Source organism: Neopelma chrysocephalum, unplaced genomic scaffold, assembly GCF_003984885.1.
Source record: "Neopelma chrysocephalum unplaced genomic scaffold, ASM398488v2 Primary Assembly neopelma1_97033, whole genome shotgun sequence".
Taxonomy (NCBI): Eukaryota; Metazoa; Chordata; class Aves; order Passeriformes; family Pipridae; genus Neopelma; species Neopelma chrysocephalum.
Genome location: NW_020925675.1, coordinates 1,850,177 through 1,871,867, shown reverse-complemented (window position 1 = coordinate 1,871,867; position 21,691 = coordinate 1,850,177). Strand labels below are relative to the sequence as shown.

The window sequence follows — 21,691 nt, the reverse complement described above, 5'->3', positions numbered from 1 at the left end:
CTCATGCCTCAACAAGTCCAGTCCCGGAAGGACAGGAGGACTACAACCTCTCCATCAATCACTTCCTCATTCATAATTCCAAATGAGGATGGAAAAAGCAGCACTATTTATGGACAGGAATATCCTTAAGAACTGTAATTATCATTCTCCATACTTTGAATGTGTCTGCATTGCTTATAAGCCATCACAGTGGGATCAATTGTCCTTTTGGGACACTGAAGTCACCAAGTTCCTACTTTCCCCCCTGGAGAGCTGAGAGGTCTGGCACTTTAGCTATGGCTGAAGCATGTCAAGAATGCAGCACGTAGAGGATGCAGTACTGGTTAAAAAATGAGACTATTCTAACTATCTACCTGTGTTGGGTTGACCTTGGCTGGACACCAGGTGCCCATCAAAGCTGCTCTGTAACTCCCCTCCTCAATTGGACAGGGGAGAGAAAATATAATGAAAGGTTCATGAGCTGAGATAAGGGCAGGGAGAGATCACAAACTGATTACCATCACAGGCAAAACAGACTTGACTTGGGGAAATTAATTGAATTTATTACCACTAAAATCAGAGTAGGATAATGAGAAGTAAAATCAAATTTTACTAACACCTTTCCCCCACCCCTGCCTTCTTCCCAGGCTCAACTTTATTCCCGATTCTCTACCTCCTCCCCCCAGTGGCACAAGGAGACAGGGAATGGGGGTTACGGTCAGTTCATCACACATTTCTGCCACTCCTTCCTCCTCAGGGGGAGAACTCCTTCCCCTGCTCCAGCATGGGGTCCCTCCCACAGGACACAGTCCTCTACAAACTTCTCCAATGTGAGTCTTTCCCATGGGCTGCAGCTCTTCATGAACTGCTCCAGCATGGGTCCCTTTCTACAGGCGGCAGTCCTTCAGGAACAGGCTGCTCCAGCGTGGATCCCCCATGGGGTCAGTCTCCTTTGGGTATCCACCTGCTCCAGTATGGGGGTCCTCCGTGGGTGGACCTCTGCATCCCCATTGACCTCCATGGGCTGCAGGGGGACAGCCTGCCTCACCATGGTCTTCACCAGAGACTGCAGGTGAATCTCAGTTCTGGCTCCTGAAGCATCTCCTCCCCCTCATTCTTCACTGACCTTGATGTCTGCAGAGTTGTTGCTCTCACATATTCTCACTCGTCTCTTCTCTGTCTGCAATTGCTTCTGTGCAATAACTTTTTTTCTTTCTTAAATTTGTTATCCCAGAGGCACTACCACCATGGCTGATGGGCTCTGTCTTGGCCAGTGGCAGGTCTGTCTTGGAGCCAGCTGGCATTGACTCCATAGGACATAGGGAAAGCTTTAGCAGTTCCTCACAGAAGCCACCCCTATAGCTCCCCCTGCTACCAAAACCTTGTCATGCAAACCCAATACACTACCTTGCAAATGTCAAATAACGATATATTATCCTACTATGTAGCTCTTCAAAAACAACTTAAAATACTGTGTTTAGTTTTGGGCCACTTGCTACAAGAAAGACATTTGAGGTGCTGTGGCATGTCCAAAGTGCAGCAATGAAGCTGGTGAAGGGTGTAGAGCACAAGTCTTAGGAGCAGGTGAGGGAACTGGGGGTGTTTAATCTAGCGAAAAGGAGGCTCAGGGGGACCTTCTCACTCTCTAAAACTACCAAAAGAAGTTTATAGTGAGGTGGGTGTTGGTTTCTTTTCCCAAGTATCCAGTGATAGGATGAGAGGAAACGGCCTCAAGTTATGCCAGGGGAGGTTTAGATTGGATATTAGGACAAACTTCTTCACTGAAAGCATTGTCAAGCCCTGGCACAGGCTGCTCAGGGCAGTGGTGGAGTCACCATCCCTGGAGGCATTTAAAAGACATGTAGATGTGGCACTTAGGGACATAGTTTAGTGGTAGGCTTGGCAGTGCTGGGGGAACATGATTCTATGAAATGGTTTTTGTAAGTGTTTAAGGACAAGAACTTCATTAAAATTGCAATGACAAAATTATAAAAAAACTATTTATGCTGACTGTATGTCTCTGGATTTCTTTAGAATGATGTGGATCCTAGTCTTAGCTGTCCACAGGGAAGTTATTTTCAAAATAAGTTTTTGAATTTTTTTTAAATTTCACAAGAATAAGTTTCTGAATCATATTTTAACCTTCTATACAGATGTGATGCTCCATGCCTAAAGATGTAACTTTAAAAATTGCAACAAGAAATTACATAAATGATAAAAGGCAAAGTCAAATAAAAAGTGTAGAAATTACCAAAAGAAATTTGACTCAAACATCCCATTCAAAAATTATATATCAGAAAGGAAGTGGAAAAAGCCCAGTAGGTATTTTATACCAAGTTGTTTCAGGAATCTCTCAGAAAGTTAAAATCACAAGTTTTTACTACATCATTTTATATGCTTTCCATATAAAAAAATATCACATATTTGCAAAATGTCTTACTCTCTAATAGCACATTAGAACATTTGATCAAATCTTTGTATTGTTGAGGAATTTTTTTACAATAAAAGCCTCCTCACTGACAAGCAAAACCAGCAGCTTGAAAGAGGTAAAATTTTGATGAATTATATTACATGTTCAATAAATAATATTCTTGAACAATACTTCTATGTTTCAATCTCTTCAATTTATTTTGCCTGTTACAGGCTAAAATATTTTGGAGGAAATGTTATCATTATCTACATGTTACCTTGATATAACAGTATTGTACAGTTTTATTAGGTTTTCATGGCCAGGTTTTGTTAGTGGGGGGAGCTAAAGGGGTGGCTTCTGTGAGAAGCTGCTAGAAGCTTCCCCTCTGTCTGATGGAGCCAATGTCAGTCTACTCCAAGACAGACCCACTGCTGGCAAAGGCTTAGCCTGTCAGCAACAAAGGTAGCTGACTTGATTGGTAATAAATTAAATTAATTTTTCCCCCAATTTGAGTCTGTTTTGCCCATGATGATAATTGGTGAATGATCAAGGCCTTCAGGACCTTGGGATGGTTGGTAAGGGGATCTGGGGAACAAGTTATATTCTCCTCTGTACTTTCAGTTGAAGGCAGCAACATTGAAAGAAACAGATGGGCCCAGTCTATTAATACATGGCTCCACAGTTGGTGTCACAACCAAAATTGTAGGGTTTTTGACAATGGAATGGCTTATGCAGCACCAGGCATGCTGACATCAGATGGGACTCACCTTTCTCAGCAAGGGAGGTTCCCGCTTGGGAACTAGCGGGGCTCATTGGCAGAGCTTTAAACTAGATATGATGGGGGAGTGGGACAATATCAGGCTTGTCCCTGGGAAGCTATGGTATGAGAGGCAAAGGTTACAGGGACAGGGTGCTAGCAAGGGCCCTCTGACACTGACTCTGAGATGTGTTGGCCACACTGGAGCACACTTGTAGTCTTAAGGAGACAAGACAGGGACTCCTGAGGTAACAGAAGCCAACAGAAGCCAACCAGAGAATTATCTCAAAGAAATTAAGGGATGTTCCTCTGGGAAGGCGACATGGCCAACAGCCCAGATGAGGTTCTGGGTTGCACCCAGTTGGAAGCCACTGTGTTGCTAGAAAGATATGACCTTGTTGCCATTACTGAAATTTGGTGGAATGAATCCCATGACTGGAGTGCGACTATTGATGGCTACAGGCTGTTCAGAAGACACGGGAGGAAAGAGAGGTGGAGGGGTTGCCCTCTACATCAAGAGGTGGATTGAGTGTGAAGAGTTGTCTTTGAAGAACAGCCATGTGTAGGTCGAAAGCACCTCTCCTATGAGAAAAGACTGAGAATTGGGATTGTTCAGCCTGGAAAAGAGAAGGTTTTGGAGTGACCTAATTGTGGTCTTCCAGTACCTGAAGGAAGCCTACAAGAAAGATGAAGGGGGACTTTTTACAAGGGTATGCAGTGACAGGACAAGGGGAAATGGCTTCAAACTGAAAGAGGGTACATTTAGATTAGATATTAGGAAGAGATTCTTGACAGTGAGGGTGGTAAGGCACTGGCACAGGTTTCCCTGAGAAGTTGTGGATGCCCCATCCCTGGAAGTGTTCAAGGCAGGCTGGATGGGGGTCTGAGCAACCTGGTCTAGTGAAAGGTGTCCCTGCAGGGGGGTTAGGGGGGTTGAAACTAGATGATCTTTAAGGTCTCTTCCAACCCAGGATATTCTATGACCTCTCCCTGTCCTTATCTCAACCCACAAACCTTTAATTATATTTTATCTCCCTTGTCCAGCTGAGGAGGGGAGTGATAAAATGGCCTTGGTGGGCACCTGGCAGCCAGCCAAGGTCAAACCATCACAACAGTATATAACAGTATTGTTCCTTAAAATTTCTTCTATGCTTTAATTTGCTTCACATAGAGTAGACACTCTTCTAGAGAACATAACAGTGATCTCTACAATCAACTGCAGAAACCTGAAATGAAACTACTCATTATTAAACTATATTTGCATTAATTTTTAGAAATTCAAAGCACCACAGTTAATTACATAGCTCTGCTGCAAACAAGCAGTCAGTGTACCTGCAGGATACTTACTCTTTTAATTTAATAAAATATTGTTCAGCTTTAGCTATTATAAACCATAATGATATGCCCTTTTCTTTACCTGTATATTTCATCAGTAAAATTTTGCCAATGTATGATATAAAACTTAAACATGAACATGCTTAAAAACCAGGCACAGTCTGCCAAAGAACCAAATGCAAATACCACACTGGAAGGTTGAATACATTTTCTTGATAAAAGAGGCAAAGGAAGACCCAAAAGCTGCAGATCATTGTCTGCTCTTCTCACCACTTGGCCACTGGAGTACAAATCTCCTCTCCTCTTTCCAGGTGTGGTGGTTTGAAAAACCTTTTCTCTGGGGCAGTAATGGTTTGCCCCACTGATAATACTAGACCAATCAAAGGTTCATATGAGCCCTGCGGAAATTACATGCCCACAGCAACGGAAGAGAAGGTGGTGAGGTAGTTTTTTTTTGGTGGGTTGGTGGCCATGGTCTGAGCCACGGGGAGGCAGGGGGTCAGTGGGCCCCTCTGGGGGCCAAGGGCCCCCAGCCCCAGCTGAGGCTGCGAGAGACCCGGAGTAGTGTCAAAGCTGGACCGGGTCCCGTAATCAAGAGGCGGGAGAATTTCCTTGCTGTCAGCAGTGGCAGAGGACATTGAAGGCGGCAGCGGAGCAGTCCTGAGCAGAGACAGCGATGGCTGAAAGCCAAAAAGATAGCCAGCAGCAACAAGATAACATGAAGCCGGCTGAGAGACGCAGGGATGTTCCTGCAGGAGGGGGGGCTGGCAACGAGGCAGAGGAAGGTTCGGCGGAGCTGGTTTGGGGTAAGACTGTATTAATTTCCCAAAACTCAGAGACCTGTTGAAGAGGAGGGGTGGACTTCCAAACCTTTAGGGAGTCCCAAAATGCAGCAGCAGCTAGAGTGAGACAGAGGAGCCGAGAAACCCGGAGTCGTTCCTGAGAGTTGAGCCAGGATGGAACACGGGGGAGGTGGCCGTGCCCTCTGCTGCTGCTGCTGCTGCTTCTGTCGTGCTGGCGAGCTGAGACAGAGCAAAAGACCTTTGGTGGGACTGAACTGAAGGCTGCCTTCGGTGTTCTACCCCAGGAGGAGTGAAGATCTGCAGGGAGGTCCCCTGAAGGCTCGGGCTCGGGGTTGAAATTTCCACGGAGTGAGAACCAAGATCCTGACTGCCATACTTGGGTCTGCTGCCTTGGGAAAATGAAGGACACTAACCAGTGCCACAAAAAACTGGGGCGAGGGAGCTGTGGCCTGTGCAGTGACGGAAGGACTTTTCTCTTTCCTTCTTGGACTTTTATTGAGGGAAAAGAGGAATTTAATTCAATGTAAATATATATATATGGGTGTGAGTAAATAAACCTTTGTAAATGTTTTTCCCTTCCCCCAATAACGAATGGTTGTGTTTTGTCTGAAAACTCTCCACATGAAGTGAAAAAGATATCGGGTCCATACCATCACTACACCCTCTCACAGGGGCAGACTGTGGGAGGGGGGCTTGAACTTAAAGGTTGGATCCTTGGGAGTTTCAGGCCACCACACCAGAGAACTGGGGAGGACTGGAGGTAATTCCAGGCTAAGGTATTTCCTACACCTCCCTCAATTCAATATACGTTGTTCAGAAACCTGTCAGATCTCTAGACAGGCAACTTTTTTCTGCATCCATCTAATTATCACAGGAACAAGTGCTGCAAATGCAAGAACTCAATTCAAACAAACATAAAGATGCACTGTAGGTTTCTTTTCTTTCTCTCCTTCCTTTTAACAGTAATTCAGAGTAAGTCATAACTACCCAAGTGCTACTCTTCCTACATCAGTATCTTAAGAAAAAATATTGTTGATTAAATTCTTGATAAAAATTACATGTAAACAAACACTAAACCCAGAATGTTACAAATGGTCCTAGTACTGAGAAACTACATGAAATCGTAACAGGAAGAATGAGTTTGAAAGCAGTATCTCATCATGAAAGGGTTTTCTTATTCTTAATTATAAAGTGACTGCAGTTCTGTGAATGAAAAAATAAAAAATAATTCAAGCATATTTTCACTCACTTTCAGAGGGGATTTTTTCCTTAATTTAGAACTATATTGAATATAAAAGGAAGGAATGCAAGCTTTATCAGAAATTAAACACCCATAGATCACGAATTATTCTCAATTGCATTCTCATGCATTTAAACAGGAAAAATGTTACATCAACTCTATAAGAAGAGTAATAATTACATAAAAAAGCTTCACCAAAATGAAGACAGCTTGTTAGCACTTTAAGGAGTGGTAAAGGTAATAACTTCATGAAACATTCACAAATGTTAATCCTTCTATGTATAGAGAGCAATTCCCAACAGGTTAACTTTCCAAAACTTCTTTAGCAGTGTGGATACATTGGCTAGAGATGCATAGTTTAGCTTTCTGATCTTGAATATGATTTATGAAGTTATATCTCAGTGGAAAGAAAACAATTCTGTGTTTTCCTTAGAAAATCAAAGAAAAATAAAAGATTAATCAAAAATGCTATTTTACCACCAATTTTATATTAGAACCCTACCTAACATCCAAACACAAGACTAGGTTGCCCTAACACCATGGTTTTCATGTTGTGGTCTGCAGATTTCTGTGACCTCGAGACTAATTCCAAGGAACCTGTGGAAAGTAATCAGATGAGATGGAGTTCATTTTCCCATAGCAACCCTCAGTGCTGTGCTTTGCATTGGTAGCCAGAAAGGTGTTGATAACACACCGGTGTGTTATCTGCTGAGCACTATTTTCTCCAACATTCCACCCCCTCACCCCCAAAAGCCAGTAGGCTGGGGCTTGGCAAAATCTTAGGAAGGAACATAGCCAGGCCAACTGACTCAAACTGACCAAAGGGATATTCCATACCATATGACATCTGCTCAGCAATAAAAGCTAAGAGAAAGGAGGAGGAAGGGGGGCATTCATTATTATGACTGTCTTCCAGAGCAACTGCTACGCATGCTGAAGCCCTGCTTCCCGGCAAGTGGCATTGCCTGCTCATGGGAAGTAGAGAATAAAACATTTTGATTTTCCTTTGCTTCTGCACATGGCCTTTGCTTTTGCTTTATTAAACTGCCTTTATCTTGACCCACAAGTTCTTTTCCATCTTATTTTTCCCCCACTGTCCTGCTGAGGAGGGGAGTGATAGAGCAGCTTGGTGGGCACCTGGCAGCCAGGCAAGGTCAACCCACCACAGCAAACAAGCCTAAGTCAGTGTTCACTGCAGAGAGTTTACATTTCCATAAGGAGAAACGTTAAGGATGCACAAATAAAACCACTGGACATTTGTGCTTTTGTCTGTTCTTTCCACCATCTGACAGAAGAATTCTGTTTTTTTCAGATTCATGCAAATGCACATTTATACAGTACACAACTATTCATCCCATCTATTCCAACTACTTCTCCCCTTAACAACCTAGAGCATATTCTGATGCCTTTGATACCAATTCTAAATTTGTCTTTGTTATTTAAAGATCATAACTCACCTCTACACTTCCAGTCTACATGACTTTTTCCAAAATTCTGATTCAACAAGCAATATTCTCATATAATTAAGACATTGTTAAAAACAAACAATCGAACAAAAAAAGACTCAAGCTAAAGTGCTTCTAGCTATGTATCTAGCTAGAAAACTAGAACAAGCAATAAGAAAGGTCAATAAAAAATGAGAAGGGAGCAAGTTATCTGAAATTACTCTGCTGAAAGACTCACTCCAAATATAGTCTCAGTTAATGTATAAAATTAAATTAATTGTTAAAACATACAGTTAGCTAAACAAACTTACCATACAGGTACGGGAGTTTTCTCCTATGAATGAATCTCTTAGCACCTGAGTAAGTTTACTTGCTCTGAATGGTGTATGAGGTTTATTTCGGCCTAAGGCCCTAATGCACTCCTGAAAGAACAAACAGGTTTATATTTCATAAAATCAGAGTAAAAACTCATATTTATACAATCCATGTTAAAGAAAAATACATAATACAAATGGAATTCAAAATCAGAAAATATATGTCCTGGTTATGTTGCTGAAGTTATGTAAGCTTGAATTCAAGAAGTGTTAGGCTTTCATCTCTCATTAAGCTCAGCAGAGAGGTAGCAACTTAAAAAGGACTTAGGAGTCTAAAAACTTTCTGAATCTCATCCAAAATGTTTATATATATTGTATTCAACAACAACAAAAAATTAATTGTTGATGTTAAATCTCCAGACTAACAACTATTGCTGATTATGATCTGCAAAAGCTTGAATGATCTACAGCCTCTGCCAGCAGAAGAAGTGTGGACAGTGACTCACATTAACTCTATCAGTTAAAAGCAGTAGTTTTGATTCTGGCTCTACCACTGACTTTCTTTAGAAGAAAACACTGGTGCCCAAACTTTCTGAAAGCTTCCACAGGTCACAAACCTATTAAGTATAGCTCTGTATTGATGAACTCAATATTGGGAAACACTTGAAAATGTAAGTCATTCCCTGTTTTAAAACATTCTTCATGTGAAGGACAGGGATAACATCTTCCTCCCCTTTCACTCACACCAAGGGTATGGGGCTAAACGACTATTTGCAATTGGTTGGAGAGTTCCAGAGAGAAATACTGTACAGAAGTAAATATTAAAAAATTACTATAGAAGTTACAGCAGCAACTAAGTACAATAGCGAAAACCAAGATCGCACTAAACTTCACTTCTGCCCACTCAGAGCTCTAACATCAGCTAATAAATAACTTCTTACAGAAAGTTCAAATTTAAATTTTTTTTGCTGTTGTTGTCATATTTTGATCATTAATTCCATTTTCTGGCTTTGCCTTAATACTTTGTGTACAGGCACCTCCAGATTCGAGGCTTCCTTGGTACAGTTTTAACGTGTTTACACACAGAACTTCAAACAACTGTACATCAAAATCTTTTCATATTATAGCTTTGCTTTTAGCAGGACTAACAGATGGAATGGCTTTTGTGTTGCATGAATAGTTCTACAATAATTCAGCTAATTCTCAAGCTGCATCCATATCCTTGTGGCCTATTGAAATTTCCTAGAAACAGCTTCTTTCAAAAGACAGGCTAGAAACTGTGGGATGATAATCTAAGAAAGCATTGCAACTGTGAAACAGCATAAAACAACTAAACGGGCTCAGAATAAAACTGACATGATATGGAACAGAACAAACACAAGGGCAAGCTGGCTTTAACTAAAGTGATTATTTAAAAACTCATCAGCTGAATGTTATAGAATGAACACAGCTCACATAAACAGAAAGTCCAAAGCTTGTTGAACATGAATTTCACATGCAACTGCTAAAAAGGACTCAATACTTATAGGTAAGCATAGCAGTGCATTCCTTAAATTTTTTTCATTTGTTTGTACATTACTACGATACTTACATAAGGAGAAAAGCAGATTAGACAGGAAGAGGGGCGACAGAGTTTCAACAAGTGACATTACAAACTAAAAACAGTACAAATGTGTATGCTGAATTACTGATATGGCAATAAGTTTAATTAAGATATTTTAATATACTATAATGATTTTTAGTTTGGTCACCCTTGAAAACATAGAGTTACATTGTCTCCTTAATAGTAAAAGGATTATGGGAGGACACTGCCAGCTTCTAAATTAATGGGGTTTTTAACTACTTTTGCTTTTATCACAGCTCAGAAAACCAGGTAAAAAAATGACAACACTACTTCTATGTAGAGACATTACAGAAATAATGTCCTATACCAAAAATCTGAACAGTTTAAGACTGATATCCACACGCAAATAGCGAATCTTGGATCAGCACCAAAACCACTTCTCAGAATATACTAGTTCAATTAGAACATGACAATAACTGCAAGGGTCTTGAATACAAATGGAAAAACCTGTGTAATGTTTTTGGGGATAGATGAAAAATGGAAAAATAACATATAATTGAGAAACATTTATATCTTCCTTTACCACTTTTTAGATCTCTCCAAGGCCTCCACTTATTTTTATTTTCCCTTTTACATATAATTTAGATCATGATCACCAGTACAGCAGCAGCAGAGCCTTTCACTACAATTAAAAAGACAAGTTGTATGAAAATGAACTCATTATGTTGTATGAGTATTGCACTGAAGGCACTAGACAGCACAAAATCAGCAAGTAAACTAAAACAAAACCAAAACAGCTTTATTCAATTACATATGGAAACATCTGCTAACGTGAACATAATGTTGTTTGCATTGTTTATTTTTATACTAAATCAAAACAGTTTTGCAACTGCTGCTTCCAATTTTTCAACAACATACAATTTTGTAAGGACACATTACAATTTTTTGGTGTTTTGTGAGATCTGCTTAGAGTCTGATACAAGCCTCACAAGTTTATACTAGGATAAAAAATTAGGCACAATGATTTTTATGTTTAGATGCAGTGAGTTTTTGGTGCAGTGAGTAGTAAACCTAAGTAAAGCTGACCAACAACCGAAATAAGTTCTGGGCCATTCAAAATTACCATTTTCCCAACTGAGACAAAAAAAATTACTTTCCCTATTTAGACTGAACATCTTTCAAGCATTATAAAACAAATAATAAAAGCATTTGATTATTTAAATAATATTTCTTAGCTCTCTTGATCTCTTCTTGATTAATGTATGAAAAACTGCAGTGATTGTATCAGACAATTTGCTATAAAGAGCAGTCAAAAAACTCAAAAAAGAGCAGTGTTTCAGATGTTTCACTGTAAAATATTGTAATGAGACAAGAGTCCTCAAATCCTCATTTAGGCAAAGTCTCCCAGTATTGGGAGGAGTTTCTTTGGGATAGAAAGACTTCCCTGAAAGTGTTGTCAAATCCTGGAACAGGCTGTCCAGGGCAGTGGTGGAGTCACCATCCCTGGAGGGATTTAAAAGACATGTAGATATGGTACTTGGGGACGTGGTTTAGTAGTGGGTTTGGAAGTACTGGGTTAATGATTGGACTCGATGATGTTAAAGGTCTTTTCCAACCCAAATGATTCCATGATTTCATGAAAAATGAATTCCAACTTTTAAGGGTTATTTTATTTTATTCATTAATTCTTTATGGATGTAGTGCTGTTCTATTGTTTTCTTCTTTAGTTGATTAATTAACAGTGGTAAATAAATCTGTCATAAAAGTGTTCTGGTTTCGGCTGGAATAGTGCTGGAACTTCAATACGAAACTGGAGTCAAAGGCAGCCCAGTGGTGCCACAATTGATATCACTAATGCGTTTCTCTCAATACCTTTGGCGGCAGAGTACAGGTCACAGTTTGCTTTCACTTGGAGGGGTGTCCAGTATACCTGGACTTGACTGCCCCAGAGGTGGAAACACAGCCCTATCATCTGCCATGGACTGATCCAGACTGCACTGGAGCAGGGTGAAGCTCCAGAATACCTGCAATACATTGATGGCATCATCATGCGGGGCAATACAGCAGAGGAAGTTTTTGAGAGAGGGAGGAAAACAGTCCTAATCCTTCTGAAAGACGGTTTTACTATAAAACAAAGTAAGATCAAGGGCCCTGTACAGGACATCCCTTTTTTATGAATAAAATGGCAAGATGAACGTTATCAGTAGCAATGTCTCCACCAACTAGTAAGAAAAAAACAAGCTTTCTTAGGTGTTGTAGGATTTTGGAGAATGCACATTCCAAATTAGTCTGATTGTCAGCCCTTGCTATCAAGTGACCTGGAAGAAGAATGATTTCAAATGGGGCCCTGAGCAACAACAAGACTTTGAACAAATAAAACAGGAAATAATTCATGCTGTAGCCCTTGGGCCAGTCCAGACAGGGCAAGATGTATAAAATGTGCTCTACAGTGCAGCTGGGGAGAATGGCCATATCTGGAGCCTCTGGCAGAAAGCACCAGAGGAGACTCAAGGTCAACCTCTAGGCTTTTGGAGTCAGGGATACAGAGGATATGAAGCTCAGTATACTGCAACTGAAAAAGAGATACTGGCAGCTTATGAAGGGGTTCAAGCTGTTTCAGAGGTGATTGGTATTGAAGCCCAGCTCCTCCTGGCACCTCAGTTACCCATGTTGGGTTGGATGTTCAAAGGGAGGGTTTCCTCTGTGTATCATGCAACTGATGCTACATGGAGTAAGTGGGTCACACTGATCACACGACGAGCTCAAATAGGAAACCCAGTCATCCAGGAATCTTGGAAGTGATCGTGGACTGGTCAGAAGGCAAAGATTTTGGAAGGTCACCAGAGGAGGGTTCGTGATCAAGGGGTGGACTTATGGACACTATCGCACAGGTTATCCATGAATGTGAAATGTGCTGCAATTAAGCAGGCTAAGCAGTTAAAGCCTCTGTGCTATGGAGGACAATGGTTGAAATATAAGTATGGGGAGGCCTGGCAGACTGACTCTATCACACTCCCCCAAACCCATGACGGCAAGTGCCATGTGCTTATGATAGCGGAAGCAACCACTGGATGGCCGGAAACATACTCTGTGCCCCATGCCACAGTCCAGAACACTATCCCGGGCCTTGGAAAGCAAGTCTTATGGCAACACGGTACTCCAGAAAGAATTGTGTCAGACAACGGAACCCATTTCCAAAACAACCTCATAGACACTTGGGCCAAAGAACATGGCATTGTATGGGTGTATCACATTCCCTATCATGCACCAGCCTCTGGGAAAACTGAACAATGCAACGGATCATTAAAAACTATGCTGAGAGCAATGGGTGGGGAAACCTTCAAACATTGACATACACATTTGGCAAAGGCCACCTGGTTAGTCAACAGCAGAGGATCTGCCAATTGGGCTGGCTCTCCCCAATCAAAACTTTTACGTACTGTAGAAGGGGAAAGAGTTCCTGCAGTGCACATTAAAAACATGCTGGGGAAAACAGTCTGGATTATCCCTGCCTCAGGCACAGGCAAACCCATCTGTGGGATTGCTTTTGCTCAAGGATCTGAGTGCACATGGTGGGTAATGGGAGAGGATGAGGAAGTCTGGTGTGTGCCTCAAGGGGATTTGATTTTGGGTAAGAATAGCCTCTGAATTAAATTGTATGATGTTAATTGCTATATTATACACTGCTATATTATATTGCTATATTATTAACACTGTTTATTATCACTTCTATGGTGGCTATACATCCATCATCACAAGTCTCTGCCACTCCAGATTTGGGGATCCGAACCCAGCTCCACTTTGATCGCCACATTAACGAAGAATGAACTTTGATGAAGCTGGACAAGTGCAGTAGTGATGGAATCAGAACTGGCTTCAGCATGTGTGGGGGTTTTAAGCACCACAAAAATCCAAAATCCAATTTCCAGGCTTCTCCCACCCCTTCCCACAATTTTACCTCAACACCGAAGAGAAACTTTCAGGCAGACACCTCTATAGGGGGAAGGGAAAGTATATACATTCATTCTATACAAATTAAATACTGTACAAGCTAAAAGCAACTATATATATACAATATTACACACTTCTATCATCCTTCTAAGCCCCTCCCTTAATTCAGCCCAGGAGGAGCCCTTCGGCTGATAGGTAAGCAGTCTTTCTCTCATGGGAGTGTTCAGGGAAAAGGGTTTCCTTTGATTCACTCCCCCCCACCAACCTCCAGCTGTTTACTGAAGTCTCTTCTTCCTTACGAAGTCCAAGAAAATAGTTTGAGTCCGTGCTCTCTTGGTTCCGTGCCAATCTCTGCTGTGTGATTCTCTCTCATATCTCTCTCTCCCTCGGTTCCGTAGCTGCTGTAGTTCAGCTTAGCTTATCATGTGCACACGTCCTGGAATTTTCATTCCTCCTCCGAGTCAGTTTTCGACTGCCCCCGGTCAAACCCCTGTAGGGCACCCGTTGAGCCTCTCTCTGGCCCGTCTCCAATTTTGCCTGGGTTTTTCTTCCCTGGCATCGAGCCTCCTTCGGCCCGTCTCCTGGCTCAGCTCCAATGCTGAGCCTTCCCTCCACTCTTACAGTGAGAGGGAAAAAAGAAAGCCCCCGCTCCGCAGTCTGGCTTGAAAGGGGGGGGGAAAGGGCCTGGCTCCTCACAATGAGCTTGCCTCTCTCTCCCGCTTACCTCATGGTTGTGAGTCTCTCTCTCTCTCACAACACTCCAATGCTGCCTCCAGCCCTGGCTTGGCTAGAGCTGTGGGGCGCAGGGCCCCTCTTCCCCGGAGGTGAAAGGGGCCCTGCCACCCCTGGGCCCTCTAACGCACACACCGACACAGCAGCAGACACAGTAGCAGACAGACTGCCAACTTCCGGCGGTTGTGTATATCTGATTTTTCACAGGAGCGAACAAAACGAGCGGTGATTGGTCCTTCAGGGGAGACTGCCCTGGGACCCAATCACCTCTAGGCCCCCTCCCGACTCCCGGGGAGGGCAATTTTAAACCAAGACAGCATGCAACAATCCAACACCATACACCTGCCCTGAAAGACTGTTACAACAAAAGGTCATGGACTAAATGAACTCAATGGACTTTTATAGGTATGGTCCATAGACTAACGGAATGACATCTGTGTATATCTATCAAAAGACAGGAAAGGTGATAGGGTATTGGGAACTGTGTGACCTGGCATGATGTAAATGGTATGGAATAAGGGGTGGATACTGTCCTGGTTTTGGCTAAGATAGAGTTCATTTCTTCTCAGTAGCTGTCACAGTGCTGTGTTTTGGATTCAGTATGAGAATAACGCTGATAATACACTGATGTTTTGGTTGTTGCTGAGAAGTGCTTACCCTGAGTCAAGGGCTTTTCAGTGTCTCATGCTCTGCCCTTGAGGAGCTGCACAAGAATCTGGGAGAGAGCATGGCCAGCACAGCTGATCCAAACTGCCCAAAGGGATATTCCACACCATAGAACATCACGCCCAGTATATAAACTGGGAAGAGTTGGCCGGGAGGTCGCTAGTTGGGGTTAAACCACTAAAAAAGGTATCTTTTTTTATCTTTTCTTAATAAAAAAAATAGGTGTGTATCAAAAGTGTTCAAATTGAACTACTGGGGATTTTGTTGGGGTTTTTTTTGTTTTTTAAACTACATGAAAAATGATAGCACACTGTTTTTGCAATGTTTCTACTTGGTAATTAACAAGTGTTTTTTCAGGCATTTAAAGGAAAAACAAGATGTTATTTTACCTGTCACATCAGTAGACAATGTAGACAAGCAAAGCCTGCAAAAACACTTGTTTCAATAGTCATTGCTATTATATGTAGAAGGCTTTCACCTACTCAAAAGCAATGGAAACATTTCAGTTACCTTGAGTGCTAAAAGACTCTTGTTAATTTCCGCACCTTCCAGTCGAGTCTGCCTGTCTGCACTGGAAGTATCTGCTCCTCTTTCATTGCCAGCCAAATCAATCAGAGAAAATTTACCATGCAATTTCCCTTTCCTTCTGAGAATAATCTGAAATACTGCATGGCTTCGAGATGAGTGAGCATTTGCAGATGTCTGGCCAGATGTCCTTTAACAAAACAAAAAAAGGAAGGACATATGAACAGGCAAAGGACCATACATGTTAAACACATTACCCTCATGAGTTTTTTCAGGGCAGAGTCCTGTTCTTACCCTAATAATTCGATGTGCATAGTATAATTATACCTATTTCTCCAATTCTTCAAACAGAAATGGAAGATTTGTAACATTTTACTACCCTCTTAAAAGCAAGAATAATCAGATCTCCAAAGATTTCAGACTATCAGAGAGCTTATGTGCAAAATGTTGCATGTGGTATTTTTATCTAATCAGGCAGCAGTCTATCACAAGACTGATTTTAAAAATAATACAACTAGATCCTAACAAAATCCCAACTTTTATACTTCTGTCACTACATATCAAGGTCTTTTAGAACTGAAGAATCTGGCAGTATTCCAGATTATAAATGATGTGAATTTAAGACAACAAACTGGTTATATAATGCATGCAATTCACATTCTGTAGAAAAATCAGTTATTTCTCTCTAGCTGAGAAACTCTAAGCTATCTTTATTCAAAAGATAAGCAGTTTTCTTACTTGCAGCCAATATCACCAAAATACCACTGCATATTAAGAAGCCATCACTATGAAGAGACACACAAAAAATCTGGTTCCAATTCTTTAATTTACAGTGAAAAATTGGTGAAAGCTATGGGAGATACCTGCAGCTGTTGCCTATTTCAATAAGCTTAAGAACATCTTCAACACATTTGACTTCCCGTTCCTGTAATCCCACCACCTGGACTTGCTGTTTACCATCTTCTAATACTCTTAATTTTGTCTTCCTGTTCAACAAGTCAAAAACCTTGGGGAGGAGAGGAACAGAACAGTTATAGAGGAGCTTTAAAAGACATTTTTGCTTCAAATCTCATATCAAAATATGCAAAGCATTCCATGCACAATGCTGCTTTAGCAGGGAGGTTGGACCAGATGACCCACTGTGGTCCCTTCCAGCCTGACAGATTCTGTGATTGAAAGAGAAGTGTAAAGAATTATTTGAAATAAAGCTTTCAGTACAAGAAGGAAAAAAATCTTTTCTGTGATAAGCTCACAATCTGTTTTGTGTAAAAGAAATTCCACCTTCCTCAGAAAAAGATCAGGTACTTACCTTACCACTATAGATCTCAAAAAATGTTGCATATACTTGAAGTTCTAACTTCTTATAGTTTGGCTTCTTTAGCATTAAAAAGACATCTCTAGCTGTGAATACATTTACAAAAAAAAAAGAAATGTAGTTATGTATTTTCATTTAGTGAAGACTCATTAATGCATAGTGGTCTATTTTATAGCATCTCGTATTTTGCAAGTGTAATAGTCAATCAAGTCAATCAAATAAAAAACACTGCAGTTTAAACTGCCACATTACATTGGAACATGCAGAAGACTCCAAAATTGTAAACTCAATAATCATTTATATTTCTTATATTTTTGAAGTTATATATATATGTTTACCTTACCGTGTAAAATCTGCACACCTAGGAACTATTTTTTATGTTAACAAAGTTCCACTGTAATGCAAAATATGTAGACCCTTATGTTTGTACAACAGGAAGTAGAAATGTATTGACCTCAACTAATGTTATAGTTTCTTTTTTTTTTTTTTGTGAATTTTCCACACCAACAGTCTGCTAGGATAAGATGAACCGTTGTTTTCTAGCTCGGAGTCTAATTGCCCCCCATTGAAAAGCTAATGACTTTTCTCTGCAAAAAGCGGGACTCTTGTTTTCCTCTGCCTCCGCCTGAGGCAGTAGGGGAAGGTAGCAGCAGCAGCCAGAGGGAAAGGGGCGGGGGGGGTGTAAGGGGAAAGGGCCTGGCAATTTTTGGCTGGGCATTTTAGGCTTGCGTTTTGCCGGGCATTTAACGTTTTTTGGGGGAAGTCACGTGGTGTGGGCTGGAGTGGTTCGGTCTGGTTTTTGGATCGCTCGCCTAGCTCAGGAGGGTGTGGGGGTCGCTGCCTGCACCTTTTCTTCCCCCTCCTCCCTTCCCGTGTCGGCAGCAGTTTGCATCCATCGACAAGGGGGTCCCAGCCAGAGCCAGCCTTCGATAGCGTGAGTCCACAGGAGCCCATGAGGGGAGGAACCACCCTTCCCCCTTCTCCCCTCCCGTGCCGGCGGCGGTCCGCGCCCTCCGGGAGGTCGACCCAGCTGCCTCCCGCGCGCCGATGCCCGTGGGATTGGCAGCCACCAGAGCCCGACAGCTCCCCCTGCCGGCCGCCAGTAAGTAACTGCAGCCTTCGCTTCTCCCGAGGCACAACAGCTCCTCTTGCTGGGTGAAAGGGGGTCACTGCAGCTCCAGCATTTCGCCAGAGCCCAACAGCGCCCCCTGGTGACAGTGAGTGAGGCACTGCAGCCCCTGCCTCCCAAGGCACGCCAGTGCCCCCTGCTGGGTGTGGTTATAACTGCGCCAAAAGGCACAAATACTTAATTGTTTTCGGTGAAAGTTTCAGTTACGGTATTGTTGCTTGTTCTGTTTTGTTATATATATATATATTTAGTAAAGAGCTGTTATTTTCTTTTCCACACTTTTTCACCTGAAGTCTCTTAATTTCAAAGTTATAATAACTTAGAGGAAGAAGTTTGTTTTTTTCCTGTTCCACCATCCTTGGCAGACATTTTTGTCTTGTTAAACTAAGACAACTAATTTTCAAAAAGCCACAAGAAGTATAAAGTCTCACCTGCAAGTGCATATATTCCTTTAGAACAATCTTGGTTTTTTCCTGAAAAGTCACCACCCATAGTCTAAATTAAAAAACCAAAAAAGACCAAGAATACACTATAAAGATCATAGAACTGTAACTTACATATTTGTTACTTATTAGAATTAGAATTAGAAGTGTATCATACATAAAAAGAAGTGTATTGCTGATATGTAGAAGAAATACTTACATGGGTTTTTCCACTGCCTGTTTGTCCATATGCAAAACAAGTGGCCATTCCCCTTTCAAATATGGTCTCTACTAATGGTCGAGCTGTAAACCTTAAATGCAAAAAACAACAGTACTTAAGAAATTTAATTACTTTAAAATCCCACACTACCACAAGGGCACTATAAATTTTAATGCCAGAAGTGACAAAACTGGTTCTGTACTTTGAGAGGCCAAAGGACATCACATTAATTCCTGAACTAAAGAGGCTACCAGCTCTAAGGCATTCAAATATCCTAGACAATTAAAGAAAAGCTACAAGGTGTTTCCCATTATCTTCCTTCAAACCCTCAGAAAAAAAAATTTCTTGTTTTAGTGATGCAACACGGCACAGCTTATTACATGGAGTTTGGAGCTCCCTAAAGAAGGCACCATTGTAAGATACAGAAATAGGACAGTGCAGCCAATAAATACTTATATTTTGCCAATACAAAAATTCCACTATAGTTTTTTTTCCCTAAATCAGCTTCCAAGATTAAGTTTAGAAGACAGATGGCCAAAAAAAACATTGCACATGTTTAAATATTTTGAGAACATAGTTATGCTGAGAGAAGGCTCAATAAAACTTGTACCCAAGCTCATCAGAATGGAAAAATCCAGTTATACCTTAATTATTATTTGATGTGTCAAAAATATTTTCCAAAGTATAATTTTTCTATTTTAGAGAATTAATTTTTACTTAAATAAATATAGCTATTGCTCCTACTTCAGCTGCTTATCACCATTACTTCATTAAAACCTCCAAAAGCAAAGAGTAACTTTATGGAGGGTTACCTCCACCAGGTGATGGAGCTAAGAGACTGTCTTTCTAAACTTTTTCCAGGTGGTTAAAAATAAAGTATGTTTAGTGACAGAAACAAGAATGATTGTTTACAGAAACGCTGAGGTGTTACAACATCCTTTCATTCCACTTAAGACCAAACACAACATTACTTATGAAAATAATATGGGCCATTCAGCAACCAAGGGTTATGCAAAAATCTAACTGAATCATCAGTTTTCATCAAAAATGTACCAGATGATTCCTGATCAGCCTTAGACTTGTTTGCATCCTCCAATTATATACCTCTTTTGTCCTCAAGAGGATATTCCCAATCAATTTCAGGAAACCTATCCACCTAAGAAGCACATTCCATTATCTCTGTTTAACTGAGTTTGAAATTATTTATTTTGATGATTAATAAAAAATTGACTTTATTATATGTATTTTAAAATAAGGCAAAATACAAACATATCTAGAAAAGTTATTGTAAAGCATTATACAACTCCAAATGGTACCATGCCAAAACAGTCCAACTTTCCTTCTAGTAGAACCTTTATTTGCAATCTTGATCATTTAGAAATATAAACTCTGATTCTCCTTTAAAATTCAAAAGGCATTTCAGTTTTTTAATACTAAAGAAAACTTGCAACTCAGTGTTGTGCCTCAAGGATTCAAAAATACTTAAAATACAGCTTAAGTAAAATAATAATAAAAAATAAGAGTAGTACATTTCTTGAGAACATTTTTCAGTGTAGAAATATAATGAGCAATTTTAGCATACTGAAGAAAACTGAAGTAACTTGTCATACTTTTTTTTTCCCCTGCTGTGACCCTGATAGTTCTGGTTAGAGCAGGCAATGATACCTATTTTCCTCTTAATTGTGTTATTACAGGAGGCCTTGAAGCAGATTATCCTTCATGTAATAATCATTATTCTGCCATATGAGGGAGAAGAAAAAAGCCTGTACTGCTACACAGACTAGAGATTTATTGTTTCAATATGAATACAAGCATCTTTCAATATTTTCCCATATTACTATTAATTTATTATGCAACTAATAAAAATTTTGCAGAAGAAACTCAGTGCAAAAACATAATAACATTGTATGTCAAAACCAGCCCTCACATTTAAACACTATGCTCACAAAGACAAATAACATGAAGGAGAGAGATTACAAGAACTGGTTGTTAAGCAGGAGGAAAACTGTTGCAAGAGGCTGTAAGGAAAAGGCTAGACAGAAAAGCAAAACTCAAGACAAAGGAAGGACATGGGGTGGAGACCCCTTTGAGCCCTTCCAAGAAATGTCTCAAACACTCTCTCACCTCCAGTGTTGTTTCACTGCATCTCTAGCCAAGTATTTTTCGAATCTGAGTCACTTTCCCCCCCCCTTGTGTTGGAAAGTCCTAAGGGATACTGACTCTCTACACAATAAGTGAGCAGGGAGAGCCAGGAAGTGACCTCTCAGCTATGTCAGAAGAGGTTCGAGCAATACCAAGACAACAGCTGCCTAAAAAGACCAGAGCTCAACTGCTACCCTATTTGAAGATGTTATCTCCCTGTGACAGAGGCACATTTCACCAGCTAGATCACTCTCTCAGCTCTTTACTATCAAGAAAGAAAAGATGCTACCAGTAGACAATCATTAGAGACAGAAATTTCCAAGGGCACAGCTTTGCTGTTTAGAAGTTTTTTCATTAGTGTAAATTGACAGACTAAGAAGTTTTTACTTTTGCTACACTTCTCCTCTTATTTATATCAAGTATAAGACACAAGTTTTGATTTTCAAGGTCTTTTAATAATTCTCTTATCCACCAACAGGATGTTAGCATCTAACATCAGTCAGGATATGATGCCAACTTTCACTTCCTAATTGTTGGATTAAAAACAAGAATTAAGATAATTCTCTGTCCCTACTCCTTAAGGCTATAGGAAGCACTTTCTATGCATAAGGGAAATTATCTTAATCAAATTCCTTTCTAATATCAATATTCCTTGCAAAAATATTCACAATATTTAGGCTGTGTACCAAGATTATGACCTGTCATGGTGTCTAACCTTGCCTTCTACTGTATCTAATCCATT

General features: G+C 40.7%; 1 protein-coding gene across 3 annotated transcripts in view; it reads right to left on the bottom strand.

Annotated features, from left to right (window-relative positions):
* The window catches only part of LOC113961071 (kinesin-like protein KIF2A), a 103,363-nt gene that overhangs the window by 12,362 nt on the left and 69,310 nt on the right, over positions 1–21,691 (bottom strand). For all 3 annotated transcript variants that reach the window (XM_027671089.1, XM_027671088.1, XM_027671090.1), the window contains exons 10-15: positions 18,808–18,898; positions 18,597–18,660; positions 17,031–17,122; positions 16,585–16,727; positions 15,707–15,911; positions 8,281–8,391 (exon numbers count right to left, since the gene is read on the bottom strand). In XM_027671089.1, coding sequence (XP_027526890.1) covers positions 8,281–8,391; positions 15,707–15,911; positions 16,585–16,727; positions 17,031–17,122; positions 18,597–18,660; positions 18,808–18,898 — 706 coding nt within the window. The remainder of the gene's footprint in view (positions 1–8,280; positions 8,392–15,706; positions 15,912–16,584; positions 16,728–17,030; positions 17,123–18,596; positions 18,661–18,807; positions 18,899–21,691) is intronic.